Source organism: Drosophila sechellia, chromosome 2R, assembly GCF_004382195.2.
Source record: "Drosophila sechellia strain sech25 chromosome 2R, ASM438219v1, whole genome shotgun sequence".
Lineage (NCBI taxonomy): Eukaryota > Metazoa > Arthropoda > Insecta > Diptera > Drosophilidae > Drosophila > Drosophila sechellia.
This window is the reverse complement of record NC_045950.1, coordinates 4,370,047-4,391,142: the sequence shown is the minus strand read 5'-3', so window position 1 is coordinate 4,391,142 and position 21,096 is coordinate 4,370,047. Positions and strand designations below refer to the sequence as shown.

The 21,096-nt window shown below is 46.8% G+C and overlaps 8 protein-coding genes across 17 annotated transcripts; 5 read left to right on the top strand and 3 right to left on the bottom strand.

Annotated features, from left to right (window-relative positions):
* Positions 1-234: 234 nt before the first annotated feature.
* On the top strand, positions 235-958 carry LOC6608124 (general odorant-binding protein 99a). Its single transcript, XM_002032836.2, has 2 exons — positions 235-358; positions 429-958. Exons 1-2 carry the CDS (start codon positions 314-316, stop codon positions 813-815), a joined length of 432 nt encoding a protein of 143 aa, XP_002032872.1. The 5' UTR covers positions 235-313; the 3' UTR covers positions 816-958.
* A 583-nt stretch (positions 959-1,541) lies between these two features.
* Positions 1,542-3,973, bottom strand: LOC6608123 (polyadenylate-binding protein 2). Of its 3 annotated transcripts, none has more exons than XM_032714578.1 (6): positions 3,896-3,973; positions 3,257-3,475; positions 2,599-3,000; positions 2,305-2,438; positions 2,172-2,242; positions 1,542-1,705 (listed from the first exon to the last, which is right to left on the bottom strand). In XM_032714578.1, the coding sequence occupies exons 2-5, from the start codon at positions 3,365-3,367 to the stop codon at positions 2,200-2,202; spliced, it is 690 nt and encodes a 229-aa protein (XP_032570469.1). In that variant the 5' UTR covers positions 3,368-3,475; positions 3,896-3,973; the 3' UTR covers positions 1,542-1,705; positions 2,172-2,199. The 3 variants fall into 3 exon arrangements, with proteins under 3 accessions (XP_032570469.1, XP_002032871.1, XP_032570470.1); XM_002032835.2 differs by having other exon boundaries at positions 3,671-3,953; XM_032714579.1 differs by having other exon boundaries at positions 2,172-2,239; positions 3,671-3,952.
* A 91-nt stretch (positions 3,974-4,064) lies between these two features.
* Positions 4,065-4,778, top strand: LOC6608122. Its single transcript, XM_002032834.2, has 2 exons — positions 4,065-4,171; positions 4,237-4,778. Exon 2 carries the CDS (start codon positions 4,308-4,310, stop codon positions 4,758-4,760), a length of 453 nt encoding a protein of 150 aa, XP_002032870.1. The 5' UTR covers positions 4,065-4,171; positions 4,237-4,307; the 3' UTR covers positions 4,761-4,778.
* A 24-nt stretch (positions 4,779-4,802) lies between these two features.
* Positions 4,803-6,096, top strand: LOC6608121 (snRNA-activating protein complex subunit 3). Its single transcript, XM_002032833.2, has one exon. The coding sequence runs from the start codon at positions 4,823-4,825 to the stop codon at positions 5,954-5,956; it is 1,134 nt and encodes a 377-aa protein (XP_002032869.1). The 5' UTR covers positions 4,803-4,822; the 3' UTR covers positions 5,957-6,096.
* On the bottom strand, positions 5,972-7,881 carry LOC6608120. Its single transcript, XM_002032832.2, has 2 exons — positions 7,188-7,881; positions 5,972-7,125 (listed from the first exon to the last, which is right to left on the bottom strand). The coding sequence occupies exons 1-2, from the start codon at positions 7,736-7,738 to the stop codon at positions 6,654-6,656; spliced, it is 1,023 nt and encodes a 340-aa protein (XP_002032868.1). The 5' UTR covers positions 7,739-7,881; the 3' UTR covers positions 5,972-6,653.
* A 233-nt stretch (positions 7,882-8,114) lies between these two features.
* Positions 8,115-10,348, top strand: LOC6608119 (coilin). 2 transcript variants are annotated; one of them, XM_032714577.1, is made up of 5 exons: positions 8,115-8,313; positions 8,369-8,454; positions 8,509-9,782; positions 9,845-10,048; positions 10,106-10,348. In XM_032714577.1, exons 1-5 carry the CDS (start codon positions 8,179-8,181, stop codon positions 10,243-10,245), a joined length of 1,839 nt encoding a protein of 612 aa, XP_032570468.1. In that variant the 5' UTR covers positions 8,115-8,178; the 3' UTR covers positions 10,246-10,348. The 2 variants fall into 2 exon arrangements, with proteins under 2 accessions (XP_032570468.1, XP_002032867.1); XM_002032831.2 differs by having other exon boundaries at positions 8,117-8,313; positions 9,842-10,048.
* Positions 10,255-12,321, bottom strand: LOC6608118 (nuclear pore complex protein Nup50). The gene is made up of 3 exons (XM_002032830.2): positions 12,001-12,321; positions 10,764-11,944; positions 10,255-10,702 (listed from the first exon to the last, which is right to left on the bottom strand). The coding sequence occupies exons 1-3, from the start codon at positions 12,224-12,226 to the stop codon at positions 10,364-10,366; spliced, it is 1,746 nt and encodes a 581-aa protein (XP_002032866.1). The 5' UTR covers positions 12,227-12,321; the 3' UTR covers positions 10,255-10,363.
* Positions 12,322-12,434: 113 nt separating this feature from the next.
* On the top strand, positions 12,435-20,811 carry LOC6608117 (arfGAP with SH3 domain, ANK repeat and PH domain-containing protein). Of its 7 annotated transcripts, none has more exons than XM_032714574.1 (13): positions 12,435-13,109; positions 15,694-15,766; positions 15,846-15,991; positions 16,060-16,400; positions 16,465-16,907; positions 16,993-17,428; positions 17,491-17,971; positions 18,032-18,151; positions 18,296-19,049; positions 19,105-19,181; positions 19,288-19,335; positions 19,598-19,783; positions 19,850-20,811. In XM_032714574.1, exons 1-13 carry the CDS (start codon positions 12,981-12,983, stop codon positions 20,045-20,047), a joined length of 3,432 nt encoding a protein of 1,143 aa, XP_032570465.1. In that variant the 5' UTR covers positions 12,435-12,980; the 3' UTR covers positions 20,048-20,811. The 7 variants fall into 7 exon arrangements, with proteins under 7 accessions (XP_032570465.1, XP_032570462.1, XP_032570466.1 ...); XM_032714571.1 differs by having other exon boundaries at positions 18,212-19,049; XM_032714573.1 differs by lacking the exon at positions 12,435-13,109 and adding an exon at positions 15,461-15,508.
* The last annotated feature ends 285 nt before the right edge of the window (positions 20,812-21,096 follow it).

Sequence of the window (21,096 nt, the reverse complement as noted above, 5' to 3'; positions counted from 1 at the left end):
ACTGCTAGTATCCCTACAAGCTCTTCAATCCTAGATATCATTTTCATATATCAGGTAATCCTTAATTTCTCGTCTCCTCAACAACCTCGACATTATCAAAAAATTCCATAATGAGATTTAAATTACGCCGGCGAGTGCAACTCAATTGAGCGACACTCAAAATCGCCCCACAGTTGAGTGCGACATACCCACATTGAGCGGGGCTCGAAGGTATAAAAGCTGGAGCAGCCCAGACCACAGTCAACAGTTTCCTCCGAGCGAGCATTCAGTCCTCACACAATCTATCGAAGCAACCAAAAAAATTAGATTCACCATGAAGAACGCTTTTGCCATTTTGCTGTGCGCCCTGCTGGGTCTGGTAAGTGTTGCAAGGGGAGAGAAGCCGATGGCAGCCAGTAATCCAAATCCGTACGCTTGCTCCTCCACAGGCCTCCGCCTCCGACTACAAGCTGCGCACCGCCGAGGATCTGCAGAGCGCGCGCAAGGAGTGTGCCGCCAGCAGCAAGGTGACCGAGGCCCTGATCGCCAAGTACAAGACCTTCGACTATCCCGACGATGACATCACCCGCAACTACATCCAGTGCATCTTCGTCAAATTCGACCTGTTCGATGAGGCCAAGGGCTTCAAGGTGGAGAACCTGGTGGCGCAACTGGGCCAGGGCAAGGAGGACAAGGCCGCGCTGAAGGCCGACATCGAGAAGTGCGCCGACAAGAACGAGCAGAAGTCGCCCGCCAACGAATGGGCCTTCCGTGGCTTCAAGTGTTTCCTTGGCAAGAACCTGCCCCTCGTGCAGGCCGCCGTCCAGAAGAACTAGGAGTTCAGCGCAGTTCCAGGTCAATTCTAGAAGCGCAAGATCAATCAACACGCTAGCAAAGCGGCATTTTCGAGTTGAAGTCCGCTCGGGCTCTGCAAATCCTACGATTGAAATAAAACCATATAATAGTGCTTTTGAATGAAGAATGTTCTTTTTATTATTCACAATATTTATGAGGGCTGGAAGAGAGGCGGTGGTGGTGGTGGCAGGAATCAAGCTGTTACTCGCATCCTCAATCCCAAAAACCTTGTCCCGCCCAAAGGAAAGGCATTGATAGCTTGTTTAATTCGATTATATTTGTCTTCATCTTTTTCGGTTTAGTAAATTCAACTTCTTTTCTTATCTTCTCTTTACTCTATATATTTTTTTGAATATATAAATTACGCACACTTTTTTTTTAAATATTTTGTTGATTTACTTCTTTCCCAAGAGTCTTGTGTTCTTTTGATTTTTTTTTATTATTTTCTTCCTTCTTTACTTGCTTTTGCCATCTTTTAACTTCTTTTATTGGGGTTTGTGTTTCTTTTGCGCTTCTTTTATATATACTTATTGATGTATATAGTTTTTTGTTTTTTAAATCAACTTCTTGTTTTTCATAATCTTTTTTTTTTTTTTTGATGTTTTATTGAAAATTAAAATGTGTGAAAGGGGGTGTTTGGTGTTGGGTGCTTCAAAAAACATTATAGCCAAGTCAAGATATTCGTTTTCCATGTTGATTTTTTATTATTTTCGAGGTCTCTTCTTTTTCGCCTGTTTTCTTGCTGCGGATGCATTTTTTATTGAAACGATATTTTTTCTGGCGTTTTCTGTTGCGATTGTTTTCTCTTTTTTATTTAGCAAAGAAGTTTGGCAATAAAATAATGTTTTTTGAAATTATATTGTAAAAAAATCTGAAATCAAATAGTTAATGGATTAAAGACGAGAGTCGGTAAATTGAATGCAAGCATTAAAGTAAGTCCCAAATACGCTGCGGATAAGAGCAAGCCATTCCCTTAAAGGTTTCGGAAAGTTATTCAGTCTTTGACCTTAAATTTGAATCTTTTTATTCCCCCTAATGATCCATCCAGCTGTGCAAACTAACTCCATTTAGCTCTATAAAAACATTCGGCATTTTCTAGCAATTTAATTTTGTTTTTGATACAGAAAATTTAACATAAAACGACGTGCTCTTTGGTTTCATAAATTTCAAGAAAAAAAGAATATATATCTAAATATAAAAGATATCGGTTTAAAGATTACTTTATGTAGCCCACATAAATCGGACGCCACCCCCACATATCAAATTTCAACAATCAGTCAGTTTCAGTCTCGTTCGTCTGGGTTTTTAAAGAGATCAGTTCGAAAATGTCAACTTACCTTACTAGGGATTTTAATAAAACAATAATCAGTAAGGAGCGTAGTAATTGGCGCGACCACGGTAACCCCTTCTGGAACGAAAGACAGACCGGGATTAGCTCGATCCAATCTAAATTTTCAAGAGCCCACTTACATTGCTCGTCTGGCGCCTCGGAAGGTGGAGTGACAGCACGCCCGGGAGACACGAGCTCCTCGACCACGGAAGCTGCCGCGTGCGAAGCGGTTTGTGGTGGAGAGTCCAGGGCGGTTTGTGCGCTTCGACATTACCTGGAAGCGAATAGAGAAAGGATTAAGCTAAAGTCAACTCTACATATGTGTCTCAAAATTGCGCTACGTAAGAACCATAGTCAGATCTTTTACATTTCTATATATGTATCTGAGAGATTGATAGGTAGCAGGTCTAGCAAAAAGAGCTTCAGATACTCACCTTAATTTGACGCCCTCGGAAGAGGGTTTCGTTCATGGCCAGTGCCGTCTCGACGAACTCCTTGGATCCGAACTCGATGTACGCGAATCCCTTGGGGTGCCCGTCAGCCTTGTTGCAGAGTATGGTTACTCGGTTGATGGTGCCGCATCCGTGGAAGTGGGCCTCCAGTTCCTCGGCCGATGCGCCGTAGTCCACATTGCCCACATAGACGGACCGCGTGTCGATTTCCTGCTTCTCCTCAAGAGAAAGCGGGACTGTGGCCAAACCGGTGGTGGACCCACCGGCCATTTGTTTGTCCACCTCCGACTGCATCTGCTTTATCTTCTCGGCCTCCTCCTCCATCTCCTTGACGCGAGCCTTTATCGCCTCCAGTTCCGGGTCGATTTGCATGCTGGCCTCCTCCTGGCGACGCGGAAAAGATGGAATTCAGTGGTATTTGATTTGGAGCGATGAGCAAACGCCCGAAACCACAGCAGACAATGGAATGGAGTGGCGGCGCGAAGTGACGCTCTGAAAAAGGCAGCCATTGCTGCGGCTTTCGGCTTGTATATCCCCCAAAGCTTTGCGAGCTTTTCCAGGGAATTCGGCGGGCTTTCGCAGGGCGTGAGGCCAAGAAACTGGTTCTTGGGCACTGTCAACAAAGGCAAACCCAACTCACCTCGGTCAGTGTGGCGATTTCTGTGGCGATCTCAGCCTCTTGCTCCCCGTTCGTCTCCTCCAGCGATTCCAGGAGCTGATCCTCGTTCAATGTGATATCTTCATCGGCCATTGTTTTGGATTCGGGTTTGTTTACGTCTGCTACAAAAGCTCGGTTTTGTTGGCGCAAAAGCTTCCGGCGTGGTACACAAAACGGCAGTTGTCGTAACTATGTATGTAGCTGTCAATGAGAAAGGGGCGGCGAAAGTGAGCATAAAGAGCGTAAAACTTTAAGAGCGCGAATGAAGAGTGCATCATGCAAATGCAGTGAAAATCCAGGCTACAAGTAAATAAATTCAGGCTCCGGACACCTAAATGCCTAGGTGTCACTGCGTTCACCCTACGCCTGCTATTTAATTAAACACACTGTTCTTACGTTTAATTATGTACAATTTAGGAGCTCGTTCTGCTGACGTTGAGTTCGCCCAAAATGGCTGCCTGTGAAAACACACGTACGCTGGGTTGCTGTTTTTTGTTCAAAAGTCTGCGTTTTTACAGCCTTTTTAACTTTGTTGCGCGCCACACTACGTCCACTTATATATTTATTTATAAGCTTATTAATTTATTATTTACTAATATTTACAGTTATACGAAAACGTACGTAGTTTTTGACACAAAATGAAACAGTTTTGTGTTCGCCTCGTTTTTACCGATGACAGTTCTGTACAGTCTTCGCCTCGATATGTTGTTTGGTGGTGGGTTTACCTATCGATAACTGCCGGTATTTAAGCAAGCAGTTCTTTGGATGATTATAATAATAGTATTTTCGCACCACAATGCCATTTTAAATTTACCATAGAAAGGGAAGAAGAGAAATGTGGACGCATATACCTAACAAGGTTTTGTAAAAGGATCAGGCGTGTACAAAAAAAACAAAGTATGTTTAAGGACGTCATCTATTGCGAAATAACGCCAACTAATTTATAAACTGCAAAACTATAGCTTGTGGGTTACATGGAACCGGTTTAACCATTGAACATCAAACAACACATGCATAACGATAAAAGGGGAACATGAATGATTCCTCCGATTCGGAGTACGAGGACACAGAGTACCTGGTATTTGCGGATTTCAAGAACCACATCCACCCGCACCAGCTGAAGCACGAGGACGCGGCCATTAAGGTCATCGGAATCGAGAGTGACACGCCTATGGCGGAGGTGAATGGAAGCATCTACCGGGGACGCTACGAACATTCCGTGGGAACCAACGTGTTCTTCGAGAAGGAAAAGGACAACCTGGCAAGTGATCCGCTTTTTGAGTCTGTGTGTCGCCAGCGGTACCAGTACGTGGACAAATCCACCAAGGTGATATCTTTTGAAAGGGTCTACGTGGACAATTTGCACCAGGAGGTAGAGAAGTCGGCTGAGGCTGAACAGGACGAGCAGACCGAGCCAAAGCCAGAATCTCTGAAGCTAAATATAACCTACAAGGAGGCTATTAACAAGTTCGGAGAAGATCACTGAGTGTGGAGAGCTGAGTGTAATCCTCAACAGAAAACACATTTTCAAGACATACCCCTAGTACCATGGATAGCACCTATATGACAACGAAGCCAGCTTTAAACCTGCGAGACTTTCTATCCGACTATCAAAATAAGATATCCGGTACTGCAGACGAAGTGCCCTTCTTTCTGCAAACAAACCCAGTACTTGTCGACGTGTCTGATAGCTGTTCTCTGAACTTGATCGAGTCCCCAGACGACAGCTCGATTGCAGTCTTCCAGCCCGCCGCAGACAAATGCCGCCCAACCTTTTCTCTGCCACAGGAGAACCAGCATGTGCCCTCCACATTTACGGCTCTAAGCCAGCACAAGGACAAGTCCCGTAAGTGTCCCTTTGGCCGCACCCAGTACAGCCACAAACTGAATCCGCAGCCGACAGACGCTCCTAACCTCCACATCGATGCTTGCGGTGAACTGGAGCTAACCGTGCGTGTCTATCGACCACCGCGGGCCTACCATCGCGGGTTTAAGGTGGAGATTCCCGTTTTCGCCGAGGAATTCGTATGTCTGGGCAGCAACTATCTGACCGAGCTGCGGGACAAGATCAGCTGCGTTTGCAATGGAAAACGCTTTGTCGACATCAGCGACGATCCGGATGCACCATTGCCATCTATTGACACAAATCCCGGTTACTTCTTCATCAACGACACATTCTACAACGACCAGCGCAATCCGAACAATCCCGACTATTCCAAGACCGTGTTGCAGTGGGCGGCCAGAGCGAACGGAGTGAACGGAGAAACGCTTAAGGTGGAGAGTATGGAGGGCAAAAGATTCATCGATCTTACTGTCAGCCCCGGGTCACCACTACACTACATGCACCACGGGAATTGCGAGCACCTGTTCGTGATCTCCCAGATCGAGGTGCTAACGCCGCTCAGTAAACGGCCAGATCGCAGCCTGTATCCCTATCCTCACGCCTTCAGCACCTTTAACCGCAGGACCTGCTATATGTGCGGCATTCGCAGCTATAGCTTCATCGTGAACCAGTCCCGGCGACAGCTGCACGATCCCTCCTACCTGTGCCGCAGTTGTTTTCTCAGTTTCTTTTACGTGGATGGTGTCAAGCTGGGCCAGTTCAAAGCCTATCGCATGTACGACCATGTAGAGCTGGAGGACGAAGAGGAGGACGTTAAAGAACAAAATCTCCCCTTCTGAATAAACATGCAGATGTGTGATTTTTTCTTTATTTGCGATCTCCTTTGACTGCAAGATCGCTCAAGGAGTTGATTGATATTTTGTTCTTGTAAAATATTCGTAGATAGATTTAAATAAAATACATACACGTTGCAACAAGAGTAATTGGCATTAAACGTATTCGATTGCCGTAAAGCTGCCTAAATTCCTTGCAATCTAGATTAGCAAAAAGTTTGTGTCCAAGTTAGGAATACAAAAATGCAAACAACGTAAATAGTACGATACATCTGGCTTAGAACTAACGTTAATACATAGATGCAATAGTTCAATGTTTAAAAATTTGTTTAAGGATTTGCACACTGTGGTGCAGAGTATAGACTTGACCAGGACCCATATAAAACAAACCAATAGACTAAATATGGCAAATAACATAATACATTATCCTAGACAAGATACTAGTACTAATGGTACTTAGCAGTACAATACAGTAAAATTCTGTGCACTGGGATTCCGGCGTGCACGTGAAGAGAGACTGTGCGCTTAGTTACGGGGGCGTAGAAATGCATCAACAACATATTGCCAATCCGACCAACAAATATCATTACGAACAACTGCAGGCTGGGATTCCATTCGCCCGGACCTCTTTGGTGTACGCGCTTGCGTTTACTTCAGTGTTAAAGCTTTGACCAGCGGCTTCTCGACGGCGGGCGGCGGATGCCTAGCTCTGGAAGACCAGCTCCCGCTCCACCGACAAGTACTCCAGCATCTGCGCCGGCACTGGCATCTGGGCCAGCTGTTCGCGCGACATCTGGCGCTGCAGAACGCGGCGGCATAGGTCCTGCAGCTTGGGCATGTTGGCGTACCGGCTTAACGGGTACTTGAGGATCACTGGAAACGGTGGCTGCATCTCGTTGGGAACCTTCACAAAGCACACAAAGTTGTCGTTGGTGCAGCGGTGCAAGATATCTTCGATCATCTCCACAATGGACTCGTACTTGAGTTCCTCGAAGTGCCAAAAATTGTCGCGATATTCTAGTCGATAATGCAGGGTTACGTTCACAATCCGAAAGCTGAGCGTGAATTGGGATCCGCTGGTTTCCGAGTCACGGACTAGAAACGACCCAGTCGGCTTGTCGCTCAACTGTCGCTGCGAATCGCGCCTGGAGATCTCACCCCAGTACCACACTTGGCTAAAAACAAACAAAGGGCATGAGTCATCGATCGTTGATGGACGGAGAAACACGGCGCTTACTTGAGCATCTCGGAGCAGGCCTTGTACATGATCTGGTTGGGCGAGTGGGCGTCCTCGCGTTCCAGCCACTTCTTCCGGATAAAGCGCAAGTAGTCGTGTGTGAATGGTAGCGTGGGTTCCGGACAGATGGCCGGCGTAAGGAACTCGTAGGTGGCATCAGTGGTTCCGCCGTCGTCGCAGTCGCCCATGGAGTGCCAGTTTCGCAGGGAGCTGAGCCCTTGGCCAACTTTCCTTCGTAGTCTAGCAAACACGTTTCGCTTGTCCTTGTCCCGCCTTCTGCGCAGAGTTCCTGTGCCCGTGCCCCCATTGCTGCAGCTGGCCATGGAAGAGTCCGCTGCCTCAAGGACGCACACTTCGTTGTTGTTGTTCTGGGATCCACTGGTGGAGGCGGATGCAGACACGGCCAGCGCCGAGTCTGACTTCTTGCGCCTGGTCAGCGAGTGGAACCAGCCCTTCTTTTCCTTCTCCCTGTCCCTTGCGGAGCCACCACCGCCAGTGAGCGCCTGACTCCGCTGGCAGCTCTGGTTTTGACTCTGGTCGCCGTGGCTCATTTTTGAGTGGAGTCGGATCGGATCGGAACGGAACGGCGTCCTCGTGGCGGAATTACATCATTTATCTAATTCGGAGCCGTGATTAATGCCTAACTTTATTGATAAGAACTATTTGTTTTCGTTGTACACAAGAACTGTCTTATCGCTATCGGTCGTGCGTACCTCGTAAATGCTATCGATAACATTGGGGACTTTAAAAAATTAAATTCTAAAATCTTGTTGACTTAAATATATTATTTTCCATATTGCAATTTTTTAATATTAATGTAGTTTGTCATTCAAATAAGCTCAATTTTTATAAATCACTACGAAAAAATGACATTAATTTTACAGAAAAATAAACACATCGATTTAACGATAACGAAATCGAACATACTTCCATCTCTAGTCATGTTAGCACATTTTAAAATAATTTTAATCGTAAGAAAACTAAGTCAGAAATGCGTCAATCCAGCATGAAGATAGATCTATCAAACTTTTTCAAGGACGAACGACGAAATTCGTTGGTTTTCATCGATGCAGCATGGAACAACATCAAGGACCTCCAGGACCACATACAAAACCTCTTTAGCTTGGCAAGATTTTTAAGAATCTCCAACTGCTAATTATTAATAAATTGCATTCCAACAGAAGGACATAAGTTTGCTCACCGCAGATGGATGCTTTCTGCCCCCGAGGGAGTCTATCAAAGTGCTGAACTCTGCCGAAGGACTCAAGTAGGTGAGCTTATTTCTTTTTACGTGCTACTTCAGCATATTCATTTCTTGCAGAGCCTTTCGGTTTGCCAGCCATCATAGTGATACCTTTGTGAGCCCTGCTCCTGTAAAATCCAGTAAGAAGCGCAAGAATCGATCCGTCGAGGAACAGGTACACCTAACCGCCTCCACTCCCCTCCGACCTTCAAAGCGCTCCAAGAACCAGAACAACTCAGAATGGATCAATATTAAGGAAGATCCGTCTTGTGTGAGAAAGAAGGAGTTACTAGATAAGGCTCGTGGACCTTCTGTGCAGTCAAAGCTCTTGATAAACAAGGGCACTCCAAAGGCCCCTGAAGTTTCTAGCATGTCAGCGAACATCGAGACAGAGAACAAGGAATCTGCTCCTCAGATTAAAAAAAAATCGAAAAACAAGAAACCGCCCAAATCGCCCGAGGCATCTGAGCAGGTACAGAATGAACCTGCTCCTAAGAGTGTTTCTCGATGCACGCTGAAGGAGAGTAAAATGTCAGAAAGCAAGAATCAAGATATTCTATCAGAAAAATCTGGTGTGGTAGCGCTGCAGGAAGACGAAACTCCAGAGGAGCAGCAGGACAAAACACACTTGGCTGTGGACCAAACTGAGAAGGGTCCTGGCATTGCTGGTAGCCTCCCATCGATCTCGTTCCGCTCCCCTCTCTTGGAGATGAACTTTAATGTTCCGCGCATAATTCCATTTCCCACTAAAAAAAAACAAATTGAAATTCTGGAATATATACAACTTAAGCCCATCAGCCCTCGTTTGTTTCTGCAGAAAGGGGCTAAGAGTGATACGGCTAAACAATTCCCAAGCAATGGGAAGGATTCAACTTTAAAGCTCGAATCTATCGACACTTTGCACGACGAAGAATCTCCAGATGTAAAGGATAAAAAAACTGTTTCAGAAGATATAAAGACAGCAGTTGCTACTTTTTCCGAAGACATCATTGAAACATCAACCACTCTTCCGGAGGCCATAGCAGCAGTTGAATCCGCTTATCTGGACAATTCGACTGAAGCTGAGACCACTCTTCCCCCCGAAGCTGAAGCAACTAATCCACTTGAGCTTACTGATTCATTTCTGCAGAACAACACATCTATGGAAAAAACACCCAAAGTCGAAATAATTTTGCCAGATGACGAAAATGCATCTCCGATTAAAAATAACGTTGATTCGAAGGATGTAAAAACGGCAAAAGTACCCATTTTTGAGGAAGAACTAGTATCCGATTCCGACGACGATGTAATGTTGGTAGATGACTCCAATATCGACGTTACATGCGACGACTCTGATATTGAGCCGATTCCAGGTGAGATCCGAGACATTAAAATGGTAGTTCTATGCTTATGAGTGCCCTTCACATCTTAGTAGTACAAGATAGGCAATCTTTGGGCATTATAAGGAACCTACTGCGAACTGCAACTCCGCTCACTAGCCTGCCGTCCAGGGGCGATACGGTTATATTTAAACTGCTGAAGATTAAGGGAAACGCCAAATCTGGCTCAACCGAATTTATCGCCGGGAGATGCACTTACGTCAACCGGCGGACCAAAATTGTAACAGTGGAAACAATAAGTAAGCGACTATCAATTTAAATTGTATACCCGAAACTGACCTCGTTAAAATTTGTAGCTTATCCCCCCGAAATCGGTCGCATATTGAGTCAATATTATATGAGTGGGTTGGACGAGTCTTCTGAGGATGTGCGTACTTTAAGTATTCATCTTAAAGATATGATTGAAGCCAAAAGCATTATACCCACAATCGACTGATTATCATTATTGTGTGTACATTCTTGAGTTCTATTTCCAAGGTTTCGTACATTTATAGCTTTCAAAATACAAACGATTAAACATCTATATGTACGAATTCATATTAGTTGTCTATCCTCTACTTCATGTGCTCCTTGATCTTCTCCAGCAAGTCGTCGGCTTCGTCACCGTTCTTTACGCGCAGCAACATCGATGTGGCCTTGGAGTCCTCTGGCGTGGGCACGCAGACCATCAGCACATTGTTCTTGCCCATGCGCTGGCAAGGTATACCCTTGCTAAGAATAAGGTTGACCAGGATGTTGCCCAGATTGGTGTCGGCGCGGACTAACAGTTGGGTCTTTTCGGAATCCTTGACAGGTTTCAAGTACAACGTGCCCACGCCACGATCGCCAAAGTCCTTGTCTTTCTTAATGAATACCTTACACCGCTTGGAGTATACAGCGTCATCCTCCACAACCTGTTTGGAGTAGAAGTTACATTATCTTTCTCTTCGAAAAGAAAATTCTCTTATCATTCACCTGTTTAAACTCGACTTTTGGGGGCGTATCCTCTTCTTTTTCCTCCGCTGACGCTGCAGCTTCAGCTGGCGGATGAATGTTTCCGAGAGAGAAGGGCGTGGCACTGTTGGTGAAGGAAAAGCCCTTTGCGCCGTCTCCTGCTCCTTCCGGCGCTTTTCCGAAACCTGCAAACAACGAGGTGCTTGGCTTGTCGTCGTTGTTACTTTTCAGTCCGAACGAAAAGCCATTGGTCTTCGGTGCCGAGAAGTTAGGCTCATCCTTTTTGGTGGTCGTATCCTTAGCTCCAAAGCTGAAAATGCTGGACTTAGGGGCACCATCGGATTTGGCTTCTCCAGTGGGCTTTGCTGTCAAACTGAAGATACTGGAGGAAGACGACACTGGCGCAGTGGACGCTGCCGTACTGCCGAAGGAGACCAGTGGTGTTGTGGTCGTGGTGGTTGTCCCACCACTGGTTATGGTGCAGTTGGGTTTCTTGGCTAAGGGCGATACGCTGGCGCCTATTGGCGCGCTTGGCTTGCCAAACGTAAACGTAGCAGCCGCTTTTGGTGGCGACGATGCACGGGACACCTTCGCAACTGGTTCTTCAAAACGGGCTTGTGCCGTTTTGGATTTCGTGGAGTTCGTTCTGGCGCTCTCCTCGTCTTGCAGGTCCTTTAGATGCTCATCATAGGTTTTAAACACTGGAGTCAGTATGCAGTAGGGACTTTTGCACATTTGGTCCTGCAAGAATTTCATGACGGACCGATTCAGGTCAGCAACGCATTCGCGGTACTCAGAGGTCTCTATGGTGGATGTGAGGCTAGTGCTGCTGCTGCTGGCTAGTGGCGTTTTGGCTTCGCTTCTCTCCTTCTTGGCAGATGATATGTTGCCAAATATCGAGGTGGTCGGCTTAGCGCCATCGACGGTACTTGTTGATTCCTTGGCCGGCGAAGGAGACGGGGCCGTGCTGGCGGTGCCGAAAATGCTAGTGCTGGCAGGCCTATCGGCCGTGTTGCTGGGGCTGGCGGTGCCGAAAATGCTAGTGCTGGCAGGCCTATCGGCCGAGCTGGAACTGGGGCTGAACCCAAACGAGAATGCAGACTTTTTTGGCTCGCTGCTGGAGGTCGTGGCTGGAGCTGGCAGATTGGCCAGGAAGGAGAAAGGCGAACTCGCGGCTGCGCTCGCAGCCGGCTTGCCGAAACCTAAAAGCAATCGGTGTGAGCAAGTCCCTCAGGTCGGATCAGGTTTGATAGCTTACCGGAGAATCCGCTGAACACGCTTTTGGGCTGTGCAGTCTTTTCTTCGGCGCCATCCTCTTCAGCGGCGGACGATCCACCGGCAATCTTGCGGCGCGCCTTCTTGATAACGCGTGTCTTTAGCTCCTCTTCGGTTGCCGTGCGGAAAGTGCCGCGCTCCTCGGGTTCCTCCTCCACGTCCCAGTTTTCGTGGTTCAGGTTCGAAGTGGCTTGTCGCTTGCCAGCCATTTTGTTCTACTCTGTATTGAAACTCAATGCAAATGCAGTGAAAATGAAAAAAACCGAATAAAATCCACACCGCGTTGCTGGCGGTCGATAAATGTTATCGCTACCTCAATTGGCCGACGAAACTGTGAGTCAGTGAAACAGGGCTGCTGCTTTCGATAGCATATCGATAGGGTAACAACAGCGAGACGCCAGCAGCACAAAATCGCAATAAAACAAAAGTATTAAATCACGCCTAAAGTTAAGTCGACCATGTCCAGTGCCGCGAGTCCCAGTCCCAGTAGCAGTACCAGTCCGAGTGTGTTCCTGATCCTGCCATGATTGCCGCGATTCCGGGTACTGCGCACTTCCCTCGCCCAGAGACAAAGTTAATTGTGCATCTCGATTAGTACGAGCAGTACCAAAAACGCAGAAAACCGAAAAGCGAAAAGCAAAAAGCCAAATCGCATGAGGATGATGAGAACGCCAGTGTGTGGATATATGGATATAGTGCCAGGGAAAGTACGACGAGCAACAACACAAATCGGGAGTGAACAAAGACGCAGAGACACGTACAGTGCTTAAAGGCGTTATCCTGGTAGTTTCTCAGCTATTCGCCGTCCCGCTCCCACTGCCATTTTGCTCCCGTTCCACGGCCTTGGGCGTGAGCTGGTGTGCGTGCGACTCGCGTGCGTTCGTGAGTGTGTGTGTGTGAGTGTGCGTGTGAGTAAAAGATACGCTGTATATACCAGGACATCGGGATATCCTGAGCAGAAAAATGCCGCCATCCCTGATTGCCGTGTCCGAGTTTGTGGAGGAGACGCGCTCCGACTACAGCTCGCCCACCACCTCCACCTTCGCCTCGCGGATGCCCGACTGCCGCCACACGATTGGCGTCCTGGAAGAGGTAAGTGTGTTGTCCAGGCAACTCCCGAGCCATGTTCCTTGTGTAGAGGCAGGTAGTCCAGACAGCCAACCATCTGTGTAGCTACAGACCAAGCAATCCCTAGTACAAGGTTGCCTATCCAGGTGGGTTTACAGGTGTGTTCCGGGAATCCCAGTCTAGGGGTCACTGAATTTAAAGGCATTTGAACCGATGAAAATTTTGTTTACTGCTCAAAAACTAATATCTTTGTAGGCTAAGGAGAGTGAGGAATGTGTTATCATCATTACTGGTTTATTTCAATGGGTAAAAATTTCGATCCATCTACGGATAATGAGTAATAATTCTACCACAATTAGTTTTGCAAAACAAAGTTCCTCTAATTCAATGGAATCTGATCGATGTCGGTGAAAGTGAAAACAGGAGCACGGCGATACTGCAGCTAACATGGCAGACGACGCCCCCTGCCAAACGGTGATGATTATTATTTTCCGGGGGCTGCGGCGGACAGATTTGTAAATTGGCGCGGCGCCAAAATGAGCCACCGCCTGTTATTTTAGTGCGGTCTCTCTCTCCCGGCTGGCGCTCTCTCTGTCTGCCCGCAAGGTGGTTTTCCTCGATTCCACAAAAATAGTACAATGAAAATACAAAGTGCCTTCCGAAACGTGCAAATGCATATGGAGATAGAGGCGCTGGGAACTGGGAGCTGGGCACCGAAGTGCTGCAATTTCTATATTTACTCAAGGCAGCTGTGATGTCGCCTCCACTTTCATGTGCATATATGTATGTATTGATGTATGTAAGTACACGGATATAATACGCCTGCTGATAAAGCTAAGCACACAAAGAGTATTTTACGGCCGGAAAAAGGCGTGTGATAAGAGCAGCGAATCCGAGAACCACGGCTATTCCTGTACGGGAACATTCAGTCAGCTGGGGATATCGGCCACAGAAAACACAGAACGCCTAAGTGGAAAAGTCATCCATGTTGTCACCCGAAAGACCCTTGAGTGGGCCGGTTGTGCAATATACACATAATGCTCCAATTCCCCAGGCTAATGCAGCGCCCGGCGAAACAAAATTAGACGATTTATTGGTCGGTCACGTCATGCCCAGTTTTTCCCGGAACTCTGGGCCGCATTCTTGGACGCCACGTCAAACATTTAATATTTAATTTCGCTGATGGATTTTTGGTGTAGCCCAAGCAGCCCGATGACCTCCATTCCCCGCCAGTTAAATGAATTTTATTTCATTTTTTCAGCCAGTCTCTCCCATTGCGTGTTTATTATATTTGGAGCAGCTGTAAAACTGACTGTCTAAAATGAAATTTAATTTGGTGCGTCCAAGAGTTTCTCTCTGTGCCATTCATTTGGCCGCTCCACAACAAAGTGCTGCTGTAGCCTTCTTCTGCGGCTTTGACTTATTACAAATTAGCATCTTTTGTTATCAAAACAGCTAACTGGCCGCACAACTCGTCCAAAGAGCAAAACAAGTTGACGAATATCGTTAGCTGTTAGCTGGTTTTTGTTTTCGGTCTAGGCGTGTTGTTTGCATTCCCAGTAATTTGCTCAACCTCTATAACATGACTAATCTTCTCCAGCCGATGGCGGATTGCTAGGGGTTCGTTTGTCCCCAGATGTTTGCCACTCAGCGACTATCGCGTAGTATAGAATTGCAATCGCTAATAGTCAGGTTTCCCGGAGTTCGGTCTTGGCCGATTCGCTTGTTAGTTTTTTTTTTCATCACATAACATTTAATCTAATCTGCAGTATTTATTGGGCAGTTGTTGGCTGCTAGCTCATATATCAGTTTCAGCAGGAATGTAAGCGATCTTTGCCGATTCCCATTTGATTCGCAGCCGTGTCAGGATCCCTGCGCCCCTCTCCTTGTCGGCTAATTCAATTTTGAACGCAGCATTTTGAATTGGAGGCAATTGGGGAGAGTCATCGGGTCAATGGGGGAACGAACTCTTACCTTCTCGACTTCGGAAATGTACTGAAATCATTGTTTATGCGATTCCGGTTTTGGCTTATAAAAAACTTTGCCGCATAAAACATTTATGCTGGAAAAAGGGGTGTGTGTCGGTAGGGAAATTGCCTCGAATCTTTTTCACTTGCTGTCTTAATTGGTGCATGCGACTGCATTTGAAATGGGGCTGGTTCGGTTATTAAGTTTAATAATAGAAGTGACCTTGTCGTACATTTTCAATTAGCTGGTGCCATAAAATGTGAGGGGAGTATCGAAGGGATGGCGTTGGTCAACCGACCGACAGGCGAACTGAATACCTAATGCCGATATTGACGCGATTTCAATGTGAAAATATTGTTCATTCGGCGCCCGTCCAAGGCGTTTCCTCTATTGTGTCTTCCCATCTTTGGCTAAGCTTGGGAATGCATTGTGGTTGCTCATCTAAAGCACAGAAGGTGCAGGTCGTTTATTGAAACGCTAAATACAAATGATCGGTCTAAGAAATTTGAAGAATTCCCTCTATCAAAGACTCTCCATGATGCAAAACCTTTTCGCTATCAGTTGTCCTTAAACAATCCACTTTTTTGTATTCCCTTTGACACCATGCTCAATTGATCACTGTAATAACTATCTCTTTCAGAGATTGGAGTTCGACCGGGAGGGTCTAACTAAGCTGAAAAAAGCGGTCAAGGCTATCCACAACTCGGGAAACAGTGAGTACATTCCCTGAGATATGATACCATTTATGTTATTTCCCTCCAAATAATCTTTGCTTTCGCTTTTATCTTTTAGCTCATGTGGACAATGAGATGTTTATGGTGCGAGCTCTGGAGCGGCTGGGCGGCAAGGTTATTGAGCAGGATGAGCCGGACATCGGCGCCGCGTTCCTTAAGTTCAGCGTTGTCACCAAGGAGCTCAGCGCGCTGATGAAGACCCTGGTAGGCATCACGGTTTTGCAACCATTATAGTATTATCTAAGAGATAATTTGTTTACCCACAAAAACAGATGCAAAACATCAACAACATTGTGATGTTTCCGGTGGACTCAATGCTGAAGAGCGAGCTGCGGGGCGTGAAGGGGGACATGAAGCGGCCGTTCGACAAGGCGGCCAAGGACTACGAGGCAAAGTTCATCAAGATTGAGAAGGAGAAGAAAGCCCAGGCCAAAGAGGCGGGTATGGTGCGCACAGAGATCGACGCCGCTGTGGTGGCCGAAGAAATGGAGAAGGAGCGTCGACTCTACCAGCTGCAGACCTGCGAGTATTTGCTGAAGTACAAAGACATTAAGACCAAGACGGGAATCGAGCTGTTGCAGCACCTTATTGAGTATTATCACGCGTTAAGCAAGTGAGTACCTCAACATAGTTATGCTATGTCCACAGATTAGAAGTAACATCTATGGTCTATGCAGCTACTTTAAGGACGGCCTACAGACGATCGAGCACTTCGGCACATACATCGGCGACCTCAGCGAGAAGCTGCATGAGATCAAGCAGAAGCAAGACGAGGATCGTCGCAGTTTGCTAGACCTGCGAACAGTTCTGCGAAGCACTCCAGATTTTGAGCGAGTTGACAATGTGCCATCGTCGGAGAGCCGAAGTGGGGGAGCTGGTTACTCCCTCCACCAGTTGCAAGGTGACAAACACCACGGCGTCACCCGGCAAGGCCACCTTCTCAAGAAGAGCGAGGGCAAGGTGCGTCGCGTGTGGCAGAAACGACGATGCCGGGTCACCAGCGATGGTTTCCTTGACATCTTCCATGCCGACGAATCGAAGCCGCCAACACGCGTAAATCTGCTAACCTGCCAGATTAAGCCGGTGCCGGATGACAAGCGCGGGTTTGATCTTATCAGCTGTAAGTGAAGCACCATAGGACTTGTAAAGACTTAGTTCTCTCATCACTTATACTAATATGATCATTGTGCTCTTCCCTTTTGCAGACAATCGTCCGTACCACTTTCAGGCGGAGGATGAAGGCGATCAGAAGGCATGGATGGCCGTCCTGGTGAACTGCAAGGAAAAAGCACTTACCAAGGCCTTCCAGCACGCCAATCCGCAGATGAGTCCAAGTCTGGTGGAGTTGCAAAAGACTGTGATCCGATATGTACAGCTACTGCCGGGAAACGATCGGTGCTGTGACTGTGGATCGCGTAACGATGTGACCTGGATCAGTTTAAACTTTGGCATTCTGGTGTGCATTCAGTGCTCTGGGGTGCATCGCGATCTAGGCGTCCACCACTCGCGCATCCAGAGTCTTACGCTGGACAACCTGACGACGGCTAACCTGCTGATCGCTCGTGCCATGGGCAACAGCACGCTGAACGACATTATGGAGGCGAAGCTGGGAAGGGGCAAGCTTCAGCACGAGAGCAGCATGTAGGTGTTATTGGCATGGTAGCGATTATTTCCAAGTGCTTACTTTTAATATGTTTTTGCAGGGAAGAGCGCTACGACTTTATCCGCGCCAAGTATGTTGCCAAGCGCTATGTCATGCGCACCTGCTCGGATGACAACGACTTACGGTGCGACTTAGAGCAGGCTGTGGTCAACGCCGACATGAGTCAGTTGCTCCAGGTGTGGGCGGAAGGAGCGGATCTCACTTGCTGTCTGCCCAGCTCTGATGCCGGAGAGACGGCCCTCCATCTGGCCGTGCTGCGCGAGATGGGATCCACGCTGCACATAGTCGACTTTCTCATCCAAAACATGCCGCCCAAAGGTCTTAACAAGGCTACCAACCCGGCTGGTCTGCTGGATGTGACTGGAAAGAATACGGCGTTGCATTTGTGCGCTCTGCACGATCGGAGGGAGTGCATGAAGCTGCTGCTACGCTCTGGAGCGGACTATGAGCTCAAGAACTCACAGAACAAAACAGCTCTGGATATTGCCAAAGAAATGGGACACAATAGCTGCAGGGAGCTCGTAATTCTCTTAATATGGAGCCACTCAAACCAATATTAATCAGCATTTGTTATCCTTCAGATTGAATGTGCCATTAAGCGGGAGAAGAGCGCCTTCGACCACATCAACACTGACTGGAATCTGCCAAACGAGGACGGTTCCACGGATTTCAGCGACGATGAAACAGTCATCGATGAGCGCGTAAGTGGCACATTCCGACTAGCCAAGTTCTATGCTGATCATCTTTCGGTTTACTTGCAGAAATCCCGTTCGCGTCCCCCCAGTTTTGCTGGCGGGGACTCGCCCGTTCTGCGCTCTCGTTCTTCTACTTGCGACTCCATACAGTCCAGTTCTAGTCCAATCGCCAATTGTCCGAGTCGGCAATTTACTCTACCCTCCGGTCTGCCAAGCTATACGCATTCTGCAGGGACTTCACCCAAACAGCACATAAGCGTGGGACAGTATCTGGGCAGTGCTACCAATGTTGGAGGCAATGGGCCCGGGAATGGTGGCTCAAGTCCCAGTTCCGCCTCCAGCCAGAGCGTTCGTGCGGCGCGAAACAGCTTGAATATGCAAAGCGATCTGGGGGGTCATGTGACAGGTGCTCGGAAATCAACATCTACGGCCAACATGAATTCGCTGAAGAAGCGTACAGCCCCAGCACCACCGCCCGGGACATTGGGCAGCGCTTCGTCCAGCTCTTTTTACGGGACTTTGCCTCATCCTCCAAGGCATTCGCAAAACTTCGATGCCAGCGACATTCGAGCCATTAATCACAAGAACCAGTCGCTAGACGTGGCGTATGGCACGTTGCCGCACCTTCGGAGCGTAGAAAGCAGTCCCAGGGGCGGAGGGGGATACGGGTATGGAGTGTCCCAGGATCCAGGAGGATCTGGAAACGGGAGCAATAACAGTCTAATGCCTGCCATGACAACCTTCGGCCACAAGCGTTCACCCAGCGGTGAGTCGCTCAACAGGAATATCCATTTAGCGGGCGCCAAGCTTGTTCTGCCGCCCACCGGGGAGTTGCCCACGCTGAAGCATGTGGACAAATCGGCGTTAACCAGGCCAAAGATTCCGCCACCAGGACCGCCATCAGGTGAGTGTCATACCAGACAACTAAATTGCACTGTTTTTAATATTCTGATTGACAGAGCGCGAAATATCAAACGGACAATCGAACGAGAGCATTAGTTCCATGGACGAGGGTCCAGTGGCGCCTCCCCGTAAGGTAAGTCCCCCAAGAACGTTTAGAGGGTTATGAAAAGGTCCTGTAGATCAACACCCACACCTTTCTTTGTATTTGATCTAATCCGCACTCGGAAAACAATTTGCAGCGCAAGCAACACATCACTCAATTGAGATGCCAGTCCAGCGAGGAGACGGTAAATGGCAAGCACCACCGCTCATTTGCACTTTCATACAATGTTTGACAAGCGAATTACGCAATCTAATAGTTGTTCTTGCTGTTGCAGTTGTCGTTTCTCTAATAAGTGTCTCGCTTTGTGCATCTCTCAAAAGCTCTAACCCTTTCCGCCCATACCTACAAATTATATCGAATCTATAATTTTCAATGTTCAATTGTTGTTGCCGTCTATGCCATTGTAATTATCTCCTTGCTAATGTTTTCGCTTTGAAATCTTTCAGCTGGTTAATCAGTCGGCCAATTTTCCCGACTACGAGTCCTGGCATACGGATATGGACAGCTCCGGTGGCGGATTAGATCACTCAGCCGAGTCGAATGTGTCCTCGAGCGATAACGACCGCCTCAACTCATCGCCGGACAATCCGTCGAAAACCGGTGGGACTGGGATGGGCGGAAAGTTTCACTATGTAAGGGTTTTAATTTATTACTATCCTTGGTTTTTATTGAAGAGATATCAATATCACCATTTCCAGAATGGTCAGCGGCGGTGCCGAGCTCTCTACGATTGCGTGGCGGACAACGATGATGAGCTGGAGTTCAAGGAAGGGGAGATTTTGATCGTGCTGAACGAGCGCACCGACGACGAGAACTGGATGGAGGGCATTATTGAGGGACAGCCGGCGAGGAAGGGCATGTTTCCCGTCAGTTTCGTGCATATGCTGCCTGATTAATCAATCCCCTGTTTGTGCTGAGTGCTAGTGTGTGGCTGCGAGTGATTGTATATAGATATATATAGATGTGTGTATGCGTCTTTTAAACTCTAATGATATATAAAACAAGTTTTTATTTATTACGACTATTTTATCACAAAGCGTTTGACTATTAATTTGCCTAAGACTAAACATGTAAACGTCTCAAGTAAGTTACTCTTAGCTTAGAAGCCAACTACTCATTTACACTTGTATTTCAATCAAAGCCTTTAAGTAGCGATCTTGCTGTGCATTTCCCGTTGGCTTCCTTCCAAGGTTAGCGCTTTAATAACTGAATATGTCCTGCAAATGCTGTAATTCGTACCATAACTAGATCTAACTGTATCTTAGCCTAAAACGCTGTGCGCAAAAGTTACTCAATGTCAGAAGAATTGTCGGGAGATAAACTCATGTATTGTATGCTTGTACTTTATGCTGCCATAAACAGATACTAACGATATCCACACGGGCCCGACCTGGTCGGGATCTTGGTTTTCACTTGAACTCTAAAGTATTCTAAATCTGTTGTTAATGGTTTGACGAAGAGTTTATAAAACAACGTTGAAAGAAATATCAATTTAACCAAACCCAAGCCCAAACTATCCCTGTTGAGGACAAAATTATAAAGAAATACGAGCATATTCTGCAAAAAGGAGAGCAAAAGCCCTTTGTACCTAGAAGTTGTTACCAATTAAGTACCCAATATGTATAAACGTATCCAAAAATTACAAACTGCAAGATATCAATTGTCGAGATTTGCTTATCACATATGATTAATTTGAAAATTCAAAGTGTATATAATCATTTTTTTTAAGACACTGCACACCTTTTTCTTTTTACTCATTTTGTATACACTTTTCAGTATTTATTTAGCAAAACCTTAAAGCATATTGATATTATATGTAAGTCAAATAAACGGAAGAACATAACGCTTATTACATATATACACATATATAAGGTTGTGTTTTTACCAAAAACAATAAGCGGTCGGATTTATTGTGTGGGTTAAGGGTATAGGCAAAATGATATTT